This window comes from Natrix helvetica (genome assembly GCF_964273705.1).
Source record: "Natrix helvetica genome assembly, chromosome: 8".
Lineage (NCBI taxonomy): Eukaryota > Metazoa > Chordata > Lepidosauria > Squamata > Natricidae > Natrix > Natrix helvetica.
The window spans coordinates 26,746,470-26,771,182 of record NC_138559.1 but is presented as its reverse complement, the minus strand read 5'-3'; the positions used below and the strand labels follow the sequence as shown (position 1 = coordinate 26,771,182).

Sequence of the window (24,713 nt, the reverse complement as noted above, 5' to 3'; positions counted from 1 at the left end):
TTCTGACTGAGGCTTCCCAAGAGCATGAAGCAAACTCCTTGTCCAGACAAAAAAAACCAAACCCTTTTATTAATTGACTGTGAATTCTGCTCATTCACATCCAGCAAAGTGTTTCCAGGGAGTATATTCAGTCACAGACCTTATCTGGCTTGGAGAGCTGCCAGGCTGATATCTGCAAAACTTGGCAAGGAGTCTCGGAGAGTCACAAACCAATGAAGCGAACTAATTGTCTCCTGCAAACTCCACTCCCCTTTCGCTCCTCTTTTATTTCCTCTGGGAGGGGCCATTCATCATCCAGTTGTTGTCTTACTCCCAAGTCGTCCCCGGTTCTTTAGCTGTTCCCTTCATCTGGCAGCTCTGCGCATGCGCACACTGGGAACAGGCTCCAGCTGTTTGTCTGCCCCACTGATGTCTGACTCTGAAGGCAGCTGATAACTGGCATATGGCCCTGGCCCCCTCTCTGCCTCCGACACAGAGTCCTCATCAGAGCCTTCCCCAGACTCCAGGACTGGCCCATCTTCCTCTCCAACTTCCTCACTGTCTGAATCTGTTGCCACCTCCGCTGGTCCCTGGCGGGCCAAAACAGGGTAAACCCCTTGCCCCAAAAATGCAAGTTTCTGTTCTGGTGTCACCTGAAAGCAAGTCTCCATGCAGGCCACAGGCTGGCTTGCTAGGGCCAGGTTCCTGTAGGCATGGCATCTTTTCCTTCTAGATGTCCCACTGAAAGAGATCTTCTATGTGTCCATCTGAGAGTTCTCAGCGGTCTGCATTCTCTTGTCTTACCCAAACTGTATAAAGTGGACTTCCACAAGTATAGGCATTGCTCCTACTAGATAAATCATGTTCTCGCTGTCCTGTAGTAGCAGCGGGTCACATTGTCAGAAACCATCTACAGTGAAGGGCTGCCTGGAGATCACGGCAACTGGCAATCTCCCACACTTCTGGTCTCATCCGCCAGAACGCTCTTGCACACATATTTTTCACTGAAAGGTAAGCCAGGGAGCCACGTTATGCTCCAAACTGGGAGAATTCTCATCTACCTTTAAGGCAGGAGAAGAGTAAAGGGTTCATTCCAATGGTCTGGAATCCTATGAGGCCTCTAGGACTCCTAATCCAAGGATGTCTCCCAAATTCAAACCAAGACAGAATAGGAATGGCCACTCCTGCCAGTTACTGTATATCAGGGGTCTCCAACCGTGGCCACTCTAAGACTTGTGGACTTCAACTCCCAGAATTCCCCCTCAGCCAAGAATCTAGCAACCTCGTCTGAGAACCTTGTCTGAGACAGCCATGGAAGAAGAAGAGGAGAGGAGAGAGGGAAAAGAAAGAGAAGAGAAAGAGAAGAGGAGGATGGAAGGGAAGAGAAGAGAAGAAAGGAAAAAGAAGGAGGGAGAGGAGGAGAGGAGGAGGAAAGAGAAAAGAGGAAGAAAGAAACAGAAGAGAAGAGAAAAGAAAAGAAAAAAGAGAAGGAAAGGCTCCTCCACTCCGACTGCATCACATGCAGATACAGGCAACATGCATGCTCTGGAGGGAGGGGAAATGGAGAGCATCCACCCCTTGACCAGGTGTTAATGGGAAACACGGCAGCTACTCTAGCGTCAGTATTGTTAGGAGAACTGATTTACATGCTACTTTCTTTCTACGGACAAGGAGAAAGAGAAGCCAAGCCAAAGACAGAAATGAAGCTAAGTTAGGAGAAATCACACGTGGATCTACAGGACACACGTTAGAGCCGGGGCACTCGGGGGGGAGGGGGGGGGAAGGAACGGAGAAGCAGCACTTACGTGGCGGTGGAGGGCCTGCGGTTCCCCCATAGGCGGAAGACGGATGTAAAGAAAAGACAGACCCCAAAAGAGAAAAGAGGCAACAGAGATGAAAAATAAAATAAAGAGGAGACGATGGACGAAGGAGCTGATAATAAGGCAACGCTTGGGCCGCCCGTCTGCTGAGGACTAGCTCCTCAGGAGGCAGACCAGATTTTCAGGGGGAATAAGGGCAAGGCGACAACCGCAAAATGGGCCACCTTTCAACTCGTTTGCAAGCAAGAGCTGGGATTCTGGTTACTCATCAGAGGACGGCAACTAAGGAGGGGGAAGGAACCAGGAATCGTAAAGGTGAATGAATTGTGAATGAAAAAGCATGAATGAATTACGCAGGAAGCACCTTTAGTTTCCTTTCATTTCCTTTCGTTTAGTTAGTTTCCTTGAGTTTGTCTTTTTTTCCTTCTTTTGACAGGGGGGCGGGGGGCATCCTTCCAACCTCAGCTCTGTCTGCAAGATCTCACGTTTTCATTGGTTTAAGAATGCCTCCCGAGAGACCCGGAGGCGATTCTAACTAAAAAAAAAAACCCCGCTGCAGACGGAAATGCAAGGTCGGTTGCCCCTTGCTTAATGAATTATTACGAGGGCTGAAGAGGGAGGGGAGATGGGAATGCCAGAGAGGTGGGAGAACAGCAACACACACACACACACACACACACACACACACACACACACACCACCGGGTTTTGCCAGAGGTAGTAGAAGCAGAGAGGATGGGGTAGAGATGTCTTCCAGGCTAGGAGAAGGAGGACAGAGGGTCAGCCAGATGTGATCAAAGGGACCCAGCCCTACGTAGATGAATCTGCCTCTCTCCAAATTCAAAGGGCTTAGATTTGAGATACTCAGAGATAAATCCAATTTGTCTCGAGTTCCCCAGAGCTTACAAATTATACAAGGCAGGGACTGTATCTAAACAAGACTGCAAGCTGTCCATCTTCCTCCAGCAAAGAAGGCGAAGCTTAGCGCTGGCATGTCCAACCTTCGCAACTTTAAGACGTGTGGACTTCAACTCCCAGAATTGGCTACAGGATTTGAGTCCGGCTAGTCCAGTGGTAATTTGATTTTTAATGGGGGCCATTTGAACCTTGCTTAAATCAAGTGAATGGCCTTTCAGGCTTCCTCTGCCTAAGTACTAGAGAGTTCTTAGGTGAGTAGAGTTCACTTTTTGAGTAAAGTAAGGATTATATGTCACAGGATGGGCATCAGGATGGCCCAAAAAAAGGGTTGAGAACCACTGGGCTCATCTGAAGAAAAGAAGAATTGGAGGCCACATGAGAGCAGTATTCCAGTATTTGAGGGGCTGTCCCATAGAAGGGAGGGGGGGTTTTCAAATTATTCTCCAAAGCACCCCGAAGGCAGGACAAGAAACAATGGTTGGAAACTAATCAAAGAAAATTAAGGAGAAACATCTTCAAAAAAAAAAAAAAACAAACCAGGAAGTTCAGTTGCCTCTTGAAAAAACACCTTTGGGATAATCAAAACCAAGCAATTCCTAACAGTGAGGACAATTAACCAATGGAACACCTTGCCACCAGAAGTTGTAGGTGCTCCATCACTGGAGATTTTAAAGAAAAAACTACACAGTCATTTATCTGAAATGGTATGGGTTCTCCTGCTTGAGCAGGGGGCTGGACTAGAAGACCTCCAAGATCCCTTCCCTCTCATTCTATTCTAATTCCCTAGCCAAGCTGGGGAATTCTGGGAATTGAAGTCCACAGTTCTTAAAGTTGGCGTGGTTGGACACCCCTGGCTTAGAGGCTGGACAAAATATATACCAGCAGGGCCCTCGGGATCCCCCCCCCCCACCTCGCCTGCTGCTCTGCCAGATTTCGACAGAGTGTGTGTGTATGTGTGTGTGGGGGGGGGGGGGGGCTCTTGCAGCATATAACATGTGGGAGTGGGAGGCAGCGCATTCATGCATGCTATTTGCAAAACAGACATTTTTATGTTGTTCTGAACCGAACTGCACTCGATCTGTCCTCGGCCAGTCGGGGTTTTTAATGCATGCTTCCGTATCGCTTGGTCAGCAGCCGTTTCCGGAAACAAATGGATGGGAAATTCAGGTTGGATAAAACAATGAAAACGTGGTACTTAAAACTGCCTGAATTTACTGCCCTGAAGCTGCGGCGAAAGCTCAGGTGGTTTTAAAAGCCAATTAAGTGAGTCCGCAGAAGCTGCTAAATCTACCGAGGGACACAGGATGGGGCAGGCAGGGCGAAGCAGCCGTAGTTCTTCTCTCCAAGCACCGTCGGAGAGAAGCCGTGTCGTCCCTCGCCCGAAGCTGATCTTCCAAAGCTACAGGACTCCGTTCTGAAGCAGATTATATGGACCTCTCAGGGGGGATCCAGCAGAGCTGGGATCTGGTGCAAGGAAGGAGATGGGCGATCCCAGCCTTGAAAACCACTCCAAACGAGGCCTGAAGCTGCTTTGAAGGTGGTTCTTGACTTACAATCATTCATGGAGTGACCAAATTAGTGAAAAAAGGTGAGCGATGAACATTTTTCACACAACTGTTGCAGGGTCCCCGTGATCATGTGATCAAAATGCGGACATTTGACAACCGACTCATATTTATGACGGTTGCAGTGTCCCGGGGTCAAGTGATCTCATTTTTCGACCTTCCTTTTTTTTTTTAAAGAGTTTTATTATTTTTTAGTTACAAAAATAAACATTCCATCTTTCCTTCTGCAGTGTGTCGTCTGGGTACAAACATCTCTGTGCCACACCGTTCCTCTTTTGCCACATCTGTCACGTTCATATTGACGTTATTTCCCTAAGATTAGTGTTATAATATATTTAAACATTTAAACATTATGGAACTCTCCATTTTTCTTCTTCATATCGTCTGGTAATAATATCATTTCAACATTAAACGTCATTATTCTCATCATACACATACTAACAGTTTTCATCTTATTTATATCTCTTTTGCGACCTTCTGGCTGGCAAACTCAGTGGGGAAGGCAGATTAACACACTTAACAGCTGTGTTACTACCTTAACAACTGGAGTGATTCACTTAACAACTGTGGCAAAATGGGTTGCAAAAAGGGTCAAAACTCATTTAGCAACTGTGTCACTTAGCAATAGAAGTTTTGGGTTCAGTTATGGTCGTAAGCCAAGAACTATCTGTAGCCTTTGAGCCCATCTTAGAATAGAATAGAGTAATAGAGTTGGAAGGGACCTTGGAGGTCTTCTAGTCCAACCCCCTGCCTAGGCGGGAAACCCTGCACCACTTCAGACAAATGATTATCCAACATCTTAAAAACTTCCAGTGTTGGTGCATTTACAACCTCTGGAGGCAAGTTGTTCCATTGATTCATTGTTCTCACTGTCAGGAAAATTCTCCTTAGTTCTAAGTTGCTTCTCTCCTTGATTAGTTTCCACCCATTGCTTCTTGTCCTGCCCTCAGGTGCTTTGGAGAACAGCTTGTTCTCTTCTTCCTCTTCTTTCAAGAGAGTAAAAGCTTGAAGGCTAAACTGGTGGGTTTTTAACATTTCTAATCTCTTATACCAGCCACATCCGCCCAGAAGCGGTATTTTGTTTTCTCCAATCCATCTCCCATCTCCACCTGACCTAATTAACCAGAAGATATTAGGACCAGCATTAAAAAAAAAAAACAACAACAGAACTAACAGTAGCAGTGTATTGTAACACATTCCTAGATGTTGATAGTGCACTCTCCCCAATCCTCACAGCTCAACAAAAGGATTTGAACAACAACAACAACAACAACAAAAGATTCTTGGAAGAGGAAAACAGAAAAGAAGGTTCCATCCCAGGGGCATGGAGGGGATCTGGACAGAGTCCGGAGGAGGACCAGGTGAGAGGTGAAGGATGGGCAGCTGGCCTGAGACAAGGGCTGAGGTTGCCAAGCAGGGGAGAGGGGAGGAGCAGGGCTTTACTTACGAACTGGCTGGGTCTTGAAGTCGGAGAGGGAGCTGATCTCGCCGGTGCCTTTGCCGTTGATGGCCGTCAGTCGGATGGCGTAGGTGGTCTCTGGCTTCAAGCCGATGACCGTGAAGATGCCTTCGGTGTTGGCTGTGCCAGGAGAGATGGCAGACAAGGAGAGGATCATAAATAGCTCTGGGTATACATTTGTAGACATCTTTTATTAGGGAAAAAAAGATATTTTTCTTGAAGGAAGTCACAGTATCAGTAAAAACTGGGCAGACAAGACTGGGCTATGTCCACTTAAAAGAGCTGGTCTCCTGCAAGATGCACCACAGGTTCTCCAAAGGATGCCCAGGAATATCTCAAAAGTTTAAACCAGGAGTGTCAAACTCGAGGCCCGGGGGCCGGATCCAACCTGTGAGGTGCTTAGATCTGGCTCACGTGGCCACCCTGGAAACAGGGAAGGACCGGTCCGCGGTGCCTCTGCCAGTGAAAAAGGAGCTTGAGAGGACCGCCCACAGCCCTCCCTAGCTCCATTTTCACTGGCAGAGGGTTGCAGGAGGACATCACAGCCTAAAACGGAGCTTGGGAAAACGGGCCTGTTTCTGGCCTCCAGAGGGCCTTCGGAGTCCGGGGAAGGCTGCATTTGTCCTCCCAGAGGCTCGAGGAAAGCCTCCGGAGCCCAAGGAGAGTGAAAATCCCCCCCCTGTGGTGCAGGAGACTGACTAGGCCACTCCCCCATGGCCACGCCGACCCAGCAACCAGGCAGAGAACCCTTTGCTAAAATTTTTGAAGCCCATCCCTGCCCCAGAGTTACCTTGAGATCAGATGGACAATTTACAAACAAACAAATAAATAATGTAGGGCAGGTTTTGGCCCCTCACCTTCCTTGGCATCGTAGATTCTGGTGTGCCAGTCTTCCTCCCCAGTGGCTCGCCACTCGGCCTTGTACCAGAGGATGGGGACACCCCCGGTGGCCTCCGGTTCATCAAATCTGATCTGGGCTGTGCTGGAGTAAGGCTCCACCTTCTCAATGGAAGGCGCAGAAGGGGTGTCTGTGGAGGAAGGGAAGCGGAAAAGGAGGTTAGACATAGAGTGGGCTGAGATTTTTATACCAGCAGTAGCCAGTCGCTGAGGTTGAACAAAATAGGTTGGCACGCTGGCCAGGGAATTCTGGGCATTGAAGTCCACAACTCTTAAGTTGCCAAGTGTCAACCCTGAAGCAAACCTGACTGAGGCCATCTTTGCGGCTCCAGGGTTGCCACAAGATAGGGAGGGAGGGGGAAATAGCTAGCTGGGGGTTTGGAATCAAAACAAAAAGTGTTCCTGTGGGAACAAAGGACGTTTCAACAGGTGGCTGAGAAGAGGAGGAGTAGAGTAACCAAGCAACCAGCCAGCACCTCTAATGGACAATGTGACTGATGACTTGGGGGAAATGGGAACTTTCACTTTTCAATCAGGGGAAAACTGCGGGAACCTTCAAAGTCGGTTTTCACCAGTTGTGCCAATATGATGCATCCAATAAATTGTTCTTTGAGGAATCTGCCTGCCTCAAGAGTTCTGCTTTCTAGGGGTGCATTATTTGGAATGTTGACACCAAGTCTGGAAACCCCTGATTTATTCCAAAGAAAGGGAAAAACCAGTCCAAACAAACCTGCTTGCACAAGAATGAACTCGGAGGATTCCTGCCCAATCCGGTTGGCTGCTGTGCAGTTGTAATTCCCGAAATCGTTTTCGGAATATGGCGTCACCTGAAAAAAAGGAGATTGACCAGGTAAGTTGGAGAAAAATGTTCCTTAGGCAGAAAAACTAAGGAAGCATTTTGGATTTGGTCAATTAGAAGAAAAAAAAGACAGTTTAAAGACTGTCTTTAAGTCCACACGATGCACAGAAAATAGGTAGGCAATGGGCAGCCTGGCCATTCTCAAGCTACCAGAACTGGTCAGTGAAGATGATTAGGAACAGAGTCAGAAGAGAAGGAAGGAAGATACGTTTTCACACACAACAAATTTATAGAATTTTTGGAAAGAGACGAGGAGGCACCTATTAACTTAAATAACTAATCAAAACCAATGTCTATGGTGATTCTCCGTCATCCAGGTCCTGGTTGTCCCAACGGTGCTTTTTCAAGAGGCAACTGGACTTTCTGGTTTTTCTTTGAAGTGAAATGTCCTCAAAGAAAAACCAGAAAGTCCAGTTGCCTCTTGAAAAAGCACCGTTGGGATAATCAAAACCAAGCAATTCCCAACAGTGAGGACAATTAACCCGTGGAACAGCTTGCCACCAGAAGTTGTGGGTGCTCCATCGCTGGAGGCTTTTAAGAAGAGACTGGACAGTCACTTGTCTGAAATGGTATAGGATCTCCTGCTTAAGGAAGGGGCTGGACTAGAAGACCTCAAAGGTCCCTTCCAGCTCTATTCTGATTCAATTAATGGAGGAGGATGAACAACAGTGAACCAGCTGTCAGCCTGGAAGGAGGGAGATAAAACACAACATATGTAAAGGCTGCACAACACAAAACTGAGATGCTGGGAAGGGCACTTTCATTGCCCTCACATGTCTCTCTTCTAACACACAGTGAGTGTCCAAAGCAAATTAAACATGTGTTAAGTGGGAGTTGGGACAAATGTCCTAAACTGATGGGGTTGCAATGTCATCTTTGGCTCTGTCCTTCGTGGCCATCCTTTGCACATCTTCCTGTGCACACACAGATGCAGCCCCCACTCTTCCCAGCTCTCACCTCCAGGTAACTGGCGGCTGGTGTGTTGTAGATCCGGATGTTGCTGTAGTTGGAGCTGGGCAGCAGCTGCCCATCCCGGAACCATGAGATGACAGCGCTGGGATAAGCAAAGACTTCGCAGGTGATGTTTGCTGGGTTACCTTCCCAGGTGTAAACCGCAACAGGGCCCTGCAACTTTGGGGCATCTGGAACCAAAGAGGACCAACGTGGAAGTCATCTCCAGGAGAAGGCATCAAGAAGAACATCTCCCCGCCCCCCAAATCTTCTTATCTCTTCTTTCCACCCAACCTGTTTGCATAATTCTCCCATGTCAACTAATGGTTCTCTAAATCAGGGGTGTTCAACCTTGGCAACTTTAAGACTTTGGATTTCAACTCCCAGAGTTCCTCAGCCAGCTGGGAGTTGGAAGTCCACAAGTCTTAAAGTTGCCAAGGTTGGAGACCCCTGCTGTAGAAGTACACCACAGAGGTACATTGTCTCTGCTTGTGAAAGCTCCATAGGCATCAACCCAATGGATAAATAGAAAGTTCATCAGTGTAAAGACTTGAGTTTATGAGGTTTGGCTTGTTGCCTTTGACTCTTGCCACTTGGCCATAAGTGGCCACAAGAGCCCAGGTGGCGCAGTGGTTAGAGTGCAGTACTGCAGGCCACTTCAGCTGACTGCTAGCTACAGTTTGGCAGATCAAATCTCACCAGGCTCAAGGTTGACTCAGCCTTCCATCCTTCCGAGTTGGGTAAAATGAGGGCCCGGATTGTTGGGGGGGACAGGAGGCAGACTCTGTAAACCACTTAGAGAGGCTGTAAAGCACTATGAAGCGGAATATAAGTCTAAGGGCTAAGAGCTAAGGCCAGTCGATATCAGTGGATTATATGCTCCAATTTCCAGTTCCTCTCGTTCTCCCTCCCCAAGTCTCGCAGGTATTCCATAAAAGTCCATCCCCTGAAAGTCCACCTCCAGCTCAGAACGACCCTTGCCTCTTCTGATTCTTGATCTCAAGAATCCTGCCCATCATCACCGCTACCGCCCATGAGTCGCAAGAGAAGGGAGAAAGGCGGGAGTTAGGAGCGAGGGTTGAATGACTCAACTTACACTGAACTTCTAGGTACATGACTTGGGAATCTTGCCCAATGGTGTTGCTGGCTATGCAGGTGTACTCCCCGGCGTCGGTGTACTGAATGTCCTTTAGGGTCAGGGAAGAGACGCGTGCGTGGCTGCGGACTTCGATGCGTCCATCCAGGGTCTAGAAGGAAAGAGAGGCAAAGTGTCAGAAGGGGGCTGTGGTGTGAATTCTGGAATAGAGGCAATGCCGGTTATGCAAAAAACAAAACAAAACCCAACCCTTCGGCAGGTCAGTTCTGCCCTGCAGACTACGCTGCTTGCTGGGGTGGCTCAGTGGTTAGAGTGCTGTACTGCAGGCCACTTCTGCTGATTGCCGGCTGCCTGAAATTCGGCAGGTTTGTTTTATTCTTACATGTCTGGGAAGGTCTGTGGAAATGTTGTAGCCAGGATAGTTCAGCTTCCTTGAAGCAAAGTACGAAGGAGCCCGGGTTTAAGATTAGGGACGAAGGGAAGGTTTGCAATATTGTGGGCAGGAATGGAGAAGGAATCTGGCACAAACTGCAAGGAACACGGACTTCAAGTGGTGCAGGTAGGCCCCTGATATCACTGGATCAATGACACCTGTGCCAGGCTAGGTTTTAGATGGCTTGCCTCGACTTCAGCGCCCTTCCTTCCCAATCTGCCAGTTTCATGAGAATCCCCCCCCCCTCTTTTGGTGGAATTATAGGCTGGCTAAAAAGGACAAACCTCCTCTTTCTCCCTTCACAGATAATGTAAAGATCCAGGATGTGCCCGAACAAAACCTGCGCAATTATTGATCCTTCCCAAATCCACTGGAGAAAAAAGATGGCCAGCCCCAGAGAGGTGTGCCCCCCTCCCCGAATCAGCATTTCAAAAGGGAACCGTCACCCCCTCCCTCCTCTTTCTTTGCACGAAGAGGCTTGTTGCAACCCCAAAGGGAACACATACGCGCACACGCACACAGATTTGAAAGGCCCGGTTTGATCAGGTGTTGCCATGGCAACAGATGCAGGCAGAGGATGGCCGCTGCAGAGATGCCGAAAGAGGCCTGGCAGCCATTCCCAACCTCAACCTCATGCAAATCAGTCAAGGGAGGGGGGGGGTCCCATTGCAAACTCCTGTGGATGCAGCCGATGACCTTGGGAGGGGCAATTGAAGGACTGCGTCCTTGGAATGGCCTTTGCTGTTTTACCCAACTCTGCTCAGTTCCTCAACTGTCAATTTTACATCCTCAAAATTAGGGACCGGCCATCCTGGAAACCTAAGATTTTCAATCCCACCTGGACAGAAATGGCCTCAAGGGAGCAGCTCCATCCCCAGGTTATCATCACACACCGACCGAACAGACAGGATCCCTTCTGTGGGCAGAGGAAGACTCTCTGGGATCAGCCCACCTCCATCCGCCACATAAAGGCCACCATCTCACTCACGGCTGTCTTCGTGCAATTCAGGATTTGTCCACTCTCTGCCCAAACCCTGATTTAGAGCACCTTACGACAAAGGCTCCTTCCGCTTTCGAGTCTCGTCCCTCTGCCTAGAGTGGAAATCTGGAGCCCCCCAATAGCCATGGCTGCCCTCCCCAAATCCAAATTCGATAAGCAACTGGCGCACATGATTCGTCCTTTTGGGTTACATTAAGGAACATGTGGTGGACCATGAAATATGCACAAGAAATCCAGGCCAGGAGCCAGTAACTCTGTTCTAGAGCAGGGGTCTCCGAACTTGGCAAATTTAAGGGCTTCAATTCCCAGAATTTCCTTGCCAGCCAGCTTCCAGGCTAGATATTATTCCAACAACCCAACATTGAAATAAAACTCACCCAAAGGGCTATTAACTCCCAGTCCTGTCTGATGCTTTTCCCAAATACAATAGAGGGGTGGGGAAAAAACCATGGAAAAGGGGGCATTTTCTTCCTGAAAATAAGGAGCTGCTTAAAGCATCAGCTGTCAACCCTGCTGGCTGGGAATTCTGGGAGTTGAAGTCCACAAGTCTTAAATTTGGCAAGTTTGCAGACTCTTTTTTTTTTAAAACGGGGGCAATTGGGAGAGTGGGCCATGACTTCACTTCTGAGCAGGAACGTGACGCAAACATGAAAAGAGAACAGAGTGTGTCTAATTGGAAAGAAATGAGCAAACACATGGAATGGTGGCTAGAGAGGAATCTCTTCGGTCCCAGGGGAATGCAAGCGCTTTAACTCTTTTAAGAAGTCTGCTTCGGACGTTTGTGCCTCAGCAGCTGCAAACGTTGTGAATTTGATGTTGCACGTTGTCCTGGAAAAGCTGTGGGACCCTTTTAAATCCACCAAAACGTCCCAAAGAGCAAGTGAGAACTAGCCGTTTTAAGAGAGGATGCTTGCTCACTCCAACATCCACTAAGATAGAACGCATCTTTGAGTTACCCGATTGAGATATATATACATATATATATTTTTTTCCCGGCTGAATTTATATCTTCAGCATCGGTGAAGTTACGTTGTTAACACTAGCCTTAGTTTGCTTTTGTTACTTCTACAATCAATTGGTTATTTTGCAAGAGCTAAATATTTACAAACAATAGATATGTAAAGCTAGATAAAATGAACTATTGGTCCGGTAAGCTAATACCTCTTGTTTCTCGGGCCTGGTCCATGAAGCCTGGAAAGAATAGATAAATAAAACACACACGCACGCACACAGAAACACACACACATACAGACACACAGACACACAAAGAATAATAAATTTCTTTACATAGGTTACGCTGTCCTTCCCCCCTCCGGCCCACCCCTTCGCCACCGTTCCAGTTACTACCGTTTTTATGTGTCCCCCTTCATTCCGTGTGCATGCACAATCTAAATAGCTGGGGCAGGAAGTGCAAGGAAGGTGACCCACAAATGGAAGAAAAGCAGCCTCCATTCCTGGTTCTTTTCAGAGACCCAACTCATCCAATGCCGCAAAGCTATTGGAGGGAAACGGATGCTGGGAGATTCATATTTTCACAAGCATTCAGGTTGTGGGCCGGTCAACCTGTTGCTTTCCCAACTTGATCTGCTGCAGTGAAGGGGTCCATGATCAGCAAGCATGACACAAAACCAGATGCCCAAAAGACAAATGAGATGCTGGAAGGAGAGGGGGACCAACACAGCACGGTTACCCCAAGGCTTCCCCAGTGAACAATGACTGCTCTCTCGCATGCCACATCCACAACACCAGCTCCTCTAGCAAACAAACAAAAACCGTGTCTTAACTTTGATTTAGAGCAGGGGTGTCCAACCTTGGCAGCGTTTTAAGACTTGTGGACTTCAGCTCCCAGAATTCCCCAGCCAGATGGCTGTGGAATTCTGGGTGTTGAAGTCCACCAGTCTTTACGTGGCTAAGATTGGACACCCCAGATTTAGAGGCTGCCGAGAGGGGTGGGAAACCCACTCTCTTCGCCAGCGACGAATCCAGTCCATACCTCAAGTAACAACTACTCCAGATATTCACATAGAAATTTAAATTCAGTTAGATGTGGACAGACATCTCATTGTTACAGTTCAGTGCCATCATCTGAGGAAAAGGCCTCCAGGCTGCATTAGTTTAACAACACAAAATTGAAATAAAATCCATCGAGGGGCCATTAGCACTCAGTCCTGTCTGATGCTTTCCCCAAATATAATGGGGGGGGGGGGAACCACAGAAAAGGACCATTTTCGTCCTGAAAACAAGTGTCAGCTACGAACCAAAGAGTTCTAGGTTTCAGAAACACCTTATACAGCTTTAGAAAAACCATTTCTCTACTTTCGTAACATTGAGCCTAATTTTCATAAGAAACAGGAATAGGAAGCACTTTCCAACATAGAAAAACATAGTTTACAAGCCCGCTACTTATTTTTAAATTATATTTATATGGATAACTCTCACAGAAGAATCCGGGCAATACTGAGGGGGAAGAAGTGAGCTGGATGTTTGAAGATCGTGTTTAAAAAGATATGTAATTTATTTTTCAAATGGAGGCACCGCCAATCAGGTGAAAGTTCAAAATAAAAACTGCCATAAATTTATGTACCGTTTTACAAATAACCATGGCAAATTTGAGTGGTAAAATGCAAGTAAATGATGTAGTGAGGTAGAAGAATCTTCCCCAAAGGTTTTCTGGAAAGGAGAATCAGGCTTATTTCTATTACTGATATTTTCCCCAGATTTATAGGCCCTTTTTATAACATGACACCTGACTGAGAGATAACATTTTTTTGCTAGTTTTATTTTAAAAAAAGAAGAATCATACAACATCTACCAATTTTTACCTACATTGGCGGTCACAAAATTCAACAAAGAATTGCTACCCCAAACAGTTACAACCAAACTCTGGCACTCTAGATCAGGGACTTGAAGACTTGTGAACTTCAACTCCCCGAATTCCCTAGCCAGCCAACTATGCTATTGTATGCTACCTGGAGAATTCTGGGAATTGAAGTCCACAGGACTTCGAGTTGCTAAGGTTGGACATCCTTGGTCTAGAAATTTTGATCGCCCACCACTGCTCAATTCCTGAACCGTTAATTTTAGATTCTCAAAATTGGAAACGGCCATCCTGGGAGCCTAATATTTTCAATTCCATCTGGACAGAATTGCTAGGAGGAGGTTCTTTGACTTGTTTCTGCTGAAATGTGATATTTACCTTCAACTGATGCAGCGGTGAAATGTAAAACATTTTGCCACCAGTTCTCTGGGCGTGGCTCGGGTGTAGCTTGGTGTTGGTGGGGTCTCATGTGACTGGATGGGTGTGGCCAACTTTTTTAAATTTTCAAAGCATTTTTACTACCTATTCGCCCGAACTGGTAGTAAAAAATGTTTTAAGATGTGTGTGTGTGGGGGGGGGGAATGTTCAGCAGTGCGATCGTGGGAACCTTTTTTTTCACCTTTTAAAGCATTTTTTTCCTGCCGGTTTGGGTGAGTAGGTAGTAATGAAATGCTTTAAAAAGTTTTTTTTTAAAGGCTTCCGACAATCACGTGGCTCACAGCTGATCCATGCAATCGTTAGAAGCTCTCCCCCCCCCCCCCCACTTTTTAAAGCATTTCTTCTCCTGCCTATTCGCCCGAACCGGCAGGGGAAAAAATGCTTTAAAAAGTGGGTGGGGGGGGAGAGCTTCCACCAATCGGACAGACCAGCTGTGAGCCACACGATCCTTGGAAGCGATGTGAAGCGGTAGTATTTCACCCCCGGTCTGATGGTTAGAAGAAGAGAAAGAATTATGGCTGAAGGTTTCATGAAAACAATCTACGAGCTGCTGTCAGATGAAGCGTTCTTCTAAATCCTAAGGCTTGTGCTAAGCCGGGAGGTCACAGAAGAAAGTTAACCTCAAACAAAGATGGGAAAAACCTGTTGCTGGCGTGAAACATCATCAACTGGAGATCCCATCTGCAGGGCACTGTAGTTGGCTAAGAAAGATGCAGGTTCAAGTCCCTGTTTAAGCACTAAATTCACCGGGTGACTCTGGGCCAGTCATGTATTTTTTCTACCCTACCTATCTTACGGGATTACCCCTGCAAGGATAAAATTAAGGGAGAGATTCCCTCCCTTCCCATGAAGGTGTCTCAAGACAAAAGATGGCAAGGTAACAATAAAGCAACATAAAATCACTGAAAAGCAAAGGCAATTATTTTGCGTAGTGGGATAAACCTAACTTCCGCCTCTTCTGTCATCCAGATTGGCCCAAAACATCTGGAAGATGCTAAATTGAGAAAGGCTGTAATAAACTGATCCCTTCTTTTCTCCCTACACAGCCATCGATAACAATGGTTGCTGTTTGTTTTAAGCATTGATGACCCCAAAGGATCCCTCACTATCACTCCGCTGCATTAACTGCAGGGTTGCATTGACAAGAATGCCACAGCACAGGCAACTGAAAAATGCACAAACCAGGATAAAATGCAGAGGCCACACTGCTGAAAATGAAATAACAGCTGCAGCTCTGAGCAGCATGCATCAAACAAGGCTTCCAGCCCACAGGCTCCACGTAAGAAATTAATCCTTAAAAAAAAAAAGAACTTTCACAGTTCTTTAGTATCAATTGTCCAACCATAGAAGTGAATGTTTCAAAAATAGTTAGCAGTTTGACAGCCATTCCTTCAAGAGTCCTCTACAAAAAGGTGGTATTTTCAAGGGAACAAATGTCATAATAATGAACTTACTTGCTCCTTTGCACTATTCTGCGTGTGAAACACATCATCCTTTCGCTAAGTCATTAGCGCTGAAAGACTAGGGCACTGCCTCCCCTTAAGCCAGGCCTAGCTAGCTCAGGTCTATGCTAGCCTTCCTTGAACTGAGGTTGGATTATTTTATCTGAATACCTGTCCGGCAAGATGGCCAGGCAAGGCCGAAACTCTGCACTCTGGCAATGGGATCAAATCTGATCATCCTTTCCAATCCTAGCTGGAGTCAAAAGGATTTCTGCAACTGAGCTACGTCCCATGTATTTCTCCTCGTGAGTTCTAAAGACTAGACCCCCTGAATTGGCCTTGCCAAAAATGATCTCCATTTTGTACGACTCGTCCATTAACATTTTGTACGACTCGTCCATTACCAAGTTGTACTGTCCTCGGAAATCTTTCATCTCGTGTGCCATGATTAACCCTGCACAGCAGTTGTCCCCAAACCTTTTGGCACCAGAGACCCGTTTCCTGGAAGACAATTTTCCCAAGGACCGGGAAGCGGGGTGGGTTTCTTCATGTGGCCTGGTTCCTAACAGACCCCAGCCCGGGGGTGGGGTTGGGGGTTGGGGACCCTTGCTGTACGGAAGAAAAGAGTAAGATGCCTTAGATGTACCAAAAGCGCACCTGTGTGCTCTATCAAGGCAATATCCTGACCTGTAGGAAGCCCTCAAGAAGAGGGAGTCCTTTCGTACTATGATGCTGTGACGCTATTAGCCTTTGAGTTCAGATCTCAACCCCTTCCCCTTTTTGTAGGAGCATCAGTACAGCACTGTTTGATCTTGTAGCTACGGGACATCCGCTCTCAGGGTCTGCAAACATCAGCCTTTCTAACCGGATCCCAAAAGCAGGAGACGAAGCCCAAATCCCATTTCGTGGGCTTGTTTTTCTTCTTTCCAAACTGCTAATTATTTTTGCCAGCAAGGACAGAAACAACTTCCAGAAGTGAGCAATGACAGGTAACAAGCAAACACAGAGGCAGCCATGGCTTTGCGCCTGAAATTATGTGCAGCGCGAATACAAATGCAGGCGATCAAGAGAAAAGAACCATCCACAAGCTAATGGTGTTCCAGAAGAACTTTTTCTGGTTCTCCTTTGCCCTCCTCACCCGCTCTCTTCCTCAAGGCAACTTTATCAATTTGGCAATAGCTGCTGGAACGGCAGTGCACGCTGAGACCAAAGCATCCAAAACAGGAATCAAGTGGATGCCAATCATCCCTTTGCCTGTGGCAAGGCTCTTCTTTGGTCATGGCTGGATGGCTCAACTTCAGCCAACTCTTCAAAGACATTGAGGGTGGATTCATTGGGTTAGGAGACCGACATTAGTCCCTTTTGGAATAGTTTCAACTCGAGATCAGGAGGACTACAGAAAAATAAGTAGGTGCATAACGAGTTGGTCAACTTCATCTTCTGGGATGAAAAACCATCAGGGCCTCAGAGGTCTTCTGTCCACGACGACACCATGTGGCATCAACTGGCTGGTTTCTTGAGAATAGATTTGCACCCTGTCAGAGTGATGCTTACAGAGCCTTTCTCAGCCAAGACCTTCTAAGTCTCCCTGAGTCCAACGACTCTCTACAGCAGGGGTGTCCAACCTTGGCAACTTTTAACACCTATGGACTTCAACTCCCAGAATGGCTGTGGAATTTGGGGACTTCAAGTCCACGGATCTTACAGTTGCCAAGGTTGGACACTCCTGCTCTACATTATGCTAGACTACTACTCCAGACAGACTCCCAGGAGAAGTCCCTCTCTCTGTGCTTGGACCTGTAGCTTGCCACTTCACAGACAGGATAGAGATGATCTTCTCTTTTCCTGTGACTTTCCTGATTCCCTGCATAAAGCTCCTCTTTAACAAATGTTGGCCTTCCCAAAACTAACGCCTCCTCCAAGCTGATGAAGGTTTCATGGCTTTTAGTTTTGATTTGGCCAGGACTTCTGGCCAGATTTCCACATTGAGGAGTGGGTTTTCTCTGCTGGTCCAATTCCACTGCAACAGCAAGCTTCCTTCTGCAGAACTAGGTGCTTTCAGATGTTCGGGAGCTATTTTTAATATTTCCTGAACGCAAATTACAATTATCTGCACTGACCTACAGAAGTTTGGTTTCAGCGTGCACAGCTGCAGAGATAGGAAAATCCAAAGGCCTGGCTTATCTCCCCCTCCATCTTTGGTTTCTATTACCTGGGGGGGGTGTAAATAGGTGGGTCTCCAGGAGAAAGCCGTACCTTCTCTTCACTGCTGATGTTCCGGGAAGAGGTCCTCCAAGTGATGGAGGGGATGGGATCGCCAGAGGCCTCGCAGGTCAGAATGATCTGGTCTTCCAGCTCCATGGCAGTTTTGTTCTCCACAAAGGTGATCTGGGGTTTTGCTAAAGGAAGGGTTAAACAAAAAAGAAACAGGACCCCAGTTGGAGACCATAGACCCTTTCTCCTGGTTGCTCATTGTCAAGGAGGAGGTCCCTGATTTGCTAAGGAACTTGCTACTATAAGAAGTGCCACGTGATCTAAAAATACATGAAGCAATTTGCATACGTGGACACATTCTGAATATTCGAATGGGTCTTAATTAATTGTGGGATAAAAACCAACCAACCAAAGTTTTTGTCATCTCCCCCTCCCCCCCCCCCCCCCCCGAAAAAAGCAATAAAAGCTATGCAGCCTGGGGAAATTCACTAGGCACACTCCTTAGCCTTTCAGGGTTTGCTTTATAATACTAAGGACTAGAAACTTAAAAAAAACCCTCAAAGTGGACATGCGTAATGGCACCTACTTGACAAAAAGAAAGACCGAAGAGCTGTGAGGACACCTTACCGAAGACTTTGAGGTGGACGGTGGCGTCTTGCTCTCCCGCTTTGTTCTCGGCGATGCAGATGTACTCGGCCTCGTCGTTCTTCTCCACCCTGTGGATGGTCAGCTCGGAGCCATCGTAACTGAAGCCGTATTTCTCCTCATCCTCCCCTCGTTCTATTGGTTCTCCGTCCCTGCGGGAGAGAAAGCCCACCGGCAGGAATGGACGTTAGCCCAACTCACCTCACTGGGTTATTATGGTGGGGAAAATTGGGGGAGGAAGAAGATGTGTCAGATGCGTTTTCCTTCTTGAGTTATTTATAAAAATAATAATGATGGGATCCCAATAAATAAATGAGCAACTTCTCCCTTCCTCCCACCTCACAGACCCCCCCCCCCCTCTTACTTGGTCCAGCTGATGATGGGCTCTGGGAAGCCGTCAGCGTCGCACACCAGCTTGACCGACTGGCTGAGATTGGCAGTGGCATTGACCGTCCCCTGCCGAGAGCGAACGGTGGGAGGCACTGGAAGGAAAGCGGGAAGAGGAGTCAGGCCTGCAGGCCCCTTCATTGGCAAAGGAGGAACCGGTGACACCCCTGTGAAGTGGACTCGTTTGTGGGCCTCCCTTCTATGCTTCTACGCACGATTACAGGACGAAAACCCGATTCCAACAGGTTGATTAGAATTTGGGGGCAATTGCTTCTCGTTCCTCTAAGCTCCTTCTTTTTTAAAAATGTCGAATTTTTATTCATTTGCCAAAATATAAAACACAAAGAAAAATGGAAATAATGGGAAAATAAGATAGGAAAAGGGAAGAGGAAAAAGTGTAGTTTTTTTTTTAAAAAAGCATTGATGTCTGACTTGTTTTAAGCACAGAAGTCTAGAACAAGAGAATAACATACAGCCTCAACTTTTTTTACTTTTAAATAGTAACTAGCTCTTTCTACAACAAAAAACCTACCCAACCAGCAAAACCCAACGTTTTATTCCCCCCCACCCCACCCCACCTCAAGCAGAAAGTCCAGAAGTGGTTTCCAGATGGAAACAAAGCTAGCTGCATTCTTTTTTTTAATTAAAACTAAAAGTGAGCTCTATCTTCTGGATAGGCCGTCTTTCTACGGCGCTTGTCAGAAAAAACCCCACGTGCCTGAATCCGAAAACGTGTCCAAAGAGCCACCTGTTCCTTTAAGGTTTGCTAGCGTCATACTGGTTATATTGCTGCATTTTATTGCTTAAAGACATAATTGATGCAGATCCCGACAGGAGGAAATAAAAGGTTTAGAGTTCGGCTCTCCCTGAAAAGGACGCCCACTTTAATTGCTCGGGTTTATGTGATCGCCTGTCAGAGTCCTAAAACGACCCATTCACACCTTTATGACTTCACTGGTGACTAGAGAGCATCAATCCATGCGTGCATTTGGCGGAGGCAGCAGCGAAGAGGTTGAGTAACTGAGATGTCTAAATGTTCAGGATGGTATTTATCAACTCAGAGAAGCAGAAGGTACCAACACAACATTTGTGCTTTTCTGTCAAGGTGCCCAGGGAACATGACCTGTTTGAGATCCAACCAGTGCCAAGGAGCAAGTGGCTGAGGACGATCTCTTCTAGCTGCCCTGGAAATCATTATCATGGAGTGACAGCTGCCCCATTATCTTCTAGCTGGTCCATAACTCAGAAGGGTTAAAATAAAAATAAATGGCCTCTCTGTCTATTCTTTCATTTTAAGGCCTCCAAATAAGCTCTGCATCTGAATTCTAATCAGGGAACAGAAAGAAACCACTTGTCAGCTAGGAATCCTCCTTCCTTCCCAAATGGATGTTCTCCAGATGTTTCGTCACAGGTGACCAGAGATGGCCTGGCCTGGAACTGTGGAAGTGGTGGCCTTGGCCTTCTGGAGGACACCAGACACCTCTGGAGACCTGAAAGGGATGGACAATACCAGGTGCAGCGGCCAAAGCTCACGTGCCTTCTAAACACAAGATGCTCACCATTCACGATGATCCGGATATCCCTGAAGTCCACCTCTCCCCGGGCCAAGATCCTTCCCTCACAGCGATACATGCCCTCGTCACTTTTCTTTATCCCTCTGATCTGGAGATAGTTGTTGCTCAACACCACAAACCTCACTGGAAAGAATGGAAGAGAGAAGTTGGTAGATGTAAGTTTGGCCCCCCAGGAGCTCCTAGCTCTCCTTCTAGGGCGAGCTTCATGGTGTGTCATGCATCCTCCTTTCATTACACATGGAAAGAGCTTCTTGGAAAGAGCCGATCAAATCCCACCACAGTTACTGGACTCAGCATACAGTCTGCATCCCAGGTGTTTAAGATGGACTTATCAGTAGCTTCATCTGGGGCTTCAGGATTTACTCATTCTGATAGTTTGCTCTCCAGAAGCAAGTTGGAACATTCAAGTCATGTGGAGGGCTTCCTGCACACCTCACAACACGCACACACAAACACACACACAAAGATGCACACACTTACCATCTTTCTTCAGGACCACATCTCTGCCCATGTGCTTCCACATAATTGTGGGAGGCAGCGAGGAGACAATATCACAGGTAATAACTGCATCTTCTCCTTCTTTGAACTCCTGTGGGCTGGGGGCATGTTGGAAGGTCATCTTCTCTGGAAAGTAGATGTAGGGAAAGGGAAGAAGATTAAATCCCGAGTCAGTCAGAGTTCATGCAGCAGACATGCTAAGTGGATGAGGAGGAGGTCTCCTCTTTCTTGAATGTCCAATCACACTTGGCCAATAAGGAATTCCATTCCACTCCACTCCACTCCACACTCTGATCTACACTCTACTCTACTCTACTCTACTCTACTCTACTCTACTCTGCACTCTACTCTACTCTATTCCATTTTCTATTCTACTGTACTCTACACTCTGCTCTACACTCTACTCTATTCTACTCTACACTCTACTCTATTTTTTATTCTGTTCTGTTCTCTTCTTTTTTTAGCTGAAGCAGAAGCCAGGAGCCTTGCAAATCAGCTCCTGGAGCAAGTAGCTAACCACTAGACTGCTAATGGATGCTTTTCACGTCACCCTATCCTGGAAGTACTACCCTGTCAAACACTGACATGAAGCTACAAGAAGTACACAAAACACATTCACCTTAACAAAAGCATGGATCAATTGAAAATGCACATCTCCGGAGTGAAAGCTGGGCTTTCTTATCTCAATCAGGTACCTATTTCAGAAGGGACTCTACTGGGAAGGGAGCAGAACTGACAGGCCCATCACGAAAGTTGCATCTCTTCTTAGGTCATTCTATGGAAGACACCTCCAACCTTGGTCACTTTAAGACTTATGGACTTCAACTCCCAGAATCTGCTTAGGTCATTCTATGGAAGGCATGGCTGGCTGGGGAATTCTGGGAATTGAGGTCCACAAGTCTTAAAGTGGCCAGGTTTGGAGACCTCTGTTCTATGGGGCAGCAGGATTCCTTACAGAGGGGAAAGTAGGATTTAGGGTTAGGGTTAGCCTCCTCCCCCACCCAACCCTTCCTTCTCCAGCCCAACCACTTACGAAAGATCTTCACGTTGAGTGTGGCCTCTTCCTCCCCTTCCTCGCTGGAGACCACACATTTATAGATGCCGGCGTCATCGATGTTAGCATTGTAGATGGTGAGAGTGGAAGAATCATCTGACCGGACCACGGAAATGTGCTGCTGGTTTGTCGTCAGCTTATCACCATTGGGGGCAAACCAGAAGATTTCTTTGGATTTGGCATCACCGGTGACTGAAACGAAGGAAGGAATCCAAGGAGAAGCTGGGTTAGGGTATACGTGGCACTGGCATACTTTCAACACAGTGAGACCGAACCAAAGTCACGTAGGACAATGCTAATTTTGTTGCAAAGATCTAGAAAGGGATTCTTGCAAGTCTGTGGGCACAATTATTTATTCGGTATTCAAATGTATTGACCAACCCAACTCCAGTAGACTTTGGTCTTCCTTCCACTTCTCTTTATCTTCATGAGAACCAGGAAGGATCTTCCCTGAGACGTTTTCTCAGGTTTCATTCATTTAATCCAGTGAATTTATTGGCCACCCGTCTCATAGTGCCATGATGGCGAATCTATGGCATGCGTGCCAGAAGTGGCACATAGAGCCCCCTCTGTTGGTACGTGTGACATCACCAACTACTCTTCTGGTTTATGGTGTGAGTCAGCTAACTGGTCTTTGTGGGTCCCAGAGAACCAGAAAACAGCCCCAGAAAAGTTTAAAAAACAGGCCATTTTCGGGCATTTTTTCAGGCCGTTTTGGGGCCTTTTTCAGGCAGTTTTTGGCCTGAAAATTCCCCCCAAACGGCCTGAAAACGCCAAAAAGCTCAAAAAACATACATGTGCCAGCTAGCTGGTGTTCAGATTTTCAGCACTCCAGTGTAGGCACACTCTTCTGCGCGTGTTCCAGTTTGGCACTCAGTGCTGAAAAGGTTTGCCATCCCTGTCCTAGCGCATGACTCTCAGCAGCTACAGGTTACATGGTGTAAGGTTTCTGCCTGAAGACCTCCAAGGTCCCTCCCATCTCTGTTACTCTGCTATTATTTCTGTTTGGGACTCAACCCTCTTTTATCTGTCAGTTAACTCAGCTACTGCACGAGGAGAAGATATAGCTCTATTCAGTGGGTTTACTCCCATGCAAGACTGGTTGATTACGCAGCTACTCACCTTGACATAAGAAAAATTTGGATTCTCCAACAGGCACCTCCACCTTATTTGGAACGATGTTCACCTGAAGAGAGACTGAAAGACAGAAAGAAGCACCATGAGGTTACGATGTTCTTGCTCCCCAAACAAGGAAGGGTGTCCTCTAATATAAATTGCAGAACTGAATGTCCTCAGAAGACTGTTAGGCCTATGACTCTGGGTTGGTTTAAGGGTACAGTCAACAGGCTTACCATCAGCTTATCCGGTACTTAGGAGGTGAGGTCTTAGCAGCAGAAGGAAACGACAACCAACGATTTAGCAACAACTGGGGCCATCAACACCCCAATGAATCAATAAGCCACACCCAACCAGGCACCACATCAATACTATGCACAGAATAGCCTAAAGCACTTATTCTCAATGTTTTCTTCACCATGGAACCCCTTTAGATACTTTTCGGGGCCACAGACCCCAAGACTTAACTCAAGATTTAAATCATAGTATTTCTTTTCTTTAATTGAAGAATTTTTTTATTTTTTATTCTCTTACATACAATTATACAAGTATACATTCACATAGTTATTCTTCTTCTTTACATTTGTCATTCTTATACATTTGTTTTTCCATCTAAAAGGTTATAATATAGAGTTTGGGTTGCTTTATTTACCTTCCCTTCCGCCTGTTGTAACACTCCCTTCTTTTCCCTTTTTTTCTCCCCCTTTTTGTATCTCACACTTCCTTTTCCCTGCTCCCTTCCCTTCCTTTAATTTTCCTTTTTTTCCTTCTCTTCTTTGTTTTATATAACAAAATAAAACCTTAATAATACTGTAAAAAGACTGTTAGTGTAGTGAAGACGCTGTATGGCAGGGGTGTCCAAACCTGGGAACTTTAAGACTTGTGGACTTCAATTCCCAGAATTCCCCAGCCAGCCTTGAGTCTTAAAGTTCCCAAGTTTGGACACCCCTGCTGTATGGGCTTCTAACAAGATTATTGGCCTAAATCTGACCACCCTTGCAATTTAAAATTAGAATACATCTTGTTGCAAAAATTAAGAAAAGCAAATTTTGATGATTTCTCTATCAGAATGAAGAGTGTCCTTTTCTTTCTAATTCTTTCCGCCATCAGGGCTTCACTGGAAGAGGGAGACTTCCCTCCCCGCTCTCAATAATGTTCTGGCTACTCTTTTCCTCTGTTTTATTTCTGGGTAATCCAATTTTGCTCATCCGTTCTCCTTTAGCATAATTCACTCCCAGGAAGAATGACAGGACTGGACATCATCCTTCTCCCACTGAAAGGTTGATTAGATTTAGTGCAGCAAAGACCTAAATAGCCAGGGAGGAGTCACCCTGGGGCCATTCGCCTCTCCCCTGCCTCTCTCAGGCAGGCTGTGCAGGGCCAGCTCCTTTGGGCTACACAGGGCAAGACCTCAACGGGGTCTTTGGCATTGGGGCCCAAAGGTGGTAGTTGCCCACTCTGGTCTTAAGTATGCATCTCCGCAAAGAGCAGTTTCTAGGCTCATGGTGGCAAATCTATGGCACACCTGCCAGAGGTGGCATACAGTGTGCT

At 46.6% G+C, this 24,713-nt stretch overlaps 1 protein-coding gene across 5 annotated transcripts in view; it reads right to left on the bottom strand.

Moving 5' to 3' along the window:
- Positions 1-24,713, bottom strand: part of NCAM1 (neural cell adhesion molecule 1) — a 158,481-nt gene that overhangs the window by 28,231 nt on the left and 105,537 nt on the right. For 3 of the 5 annotated variants that reach the window (XM_081960616.1, XM_081960618.1, XM_081960620.1), the window contains exons 2-14: positions 23,169-23,243; positions 22,026-22,238; positions 20,975-21,118; positions 20,480-20,617; positions 18,898-19,015; positions 18,516-18,685; positions 17,931-18,073; positions 12,138-12,167; positions 9,544-9,694; positions 8,454-8,638; positions 7,368-7,464; positions 6,598-6,768; positions 5,729-5,860 (exon numbers count right to left, since the gene is read on the bottom strand). In XM_081960616.1, coding sequence (XP_081816742.1) covers positions 5,729-5,860; positions 6,598-6,768; positions 7,368-7,464; positions 8,454-8,638; positions 9,544-9,694; positions 12,138-12,167; positions 17,931-18,073; positions 18,516-18,685; positions 18,898-19,015; positions 20,480-20,617; positions 20,975-21,118; positions 22,026-22,238; positions 23,169-23,243 — 1,767 coding nt within the window. The remainder of the gene's footprint in view (positions 1-5,728; positions 5,861-6,597; positions 6,769-7,367; positions 7,465-8,453; positions 8,639-9,543; positions 9,695-12,137; positions 12,168-17,930; positions 18,074-18,515; positions 18,686-18,897; positions 19,016-20,479; positions 20,618-20,974; positions 21,119-22,025; positions 22,239-23,168; positions 23,244-24,713) is intronic. The other 2 variants (XM_081960617.1, XM_081960619.1) reach the window with 1 other exon arrangement.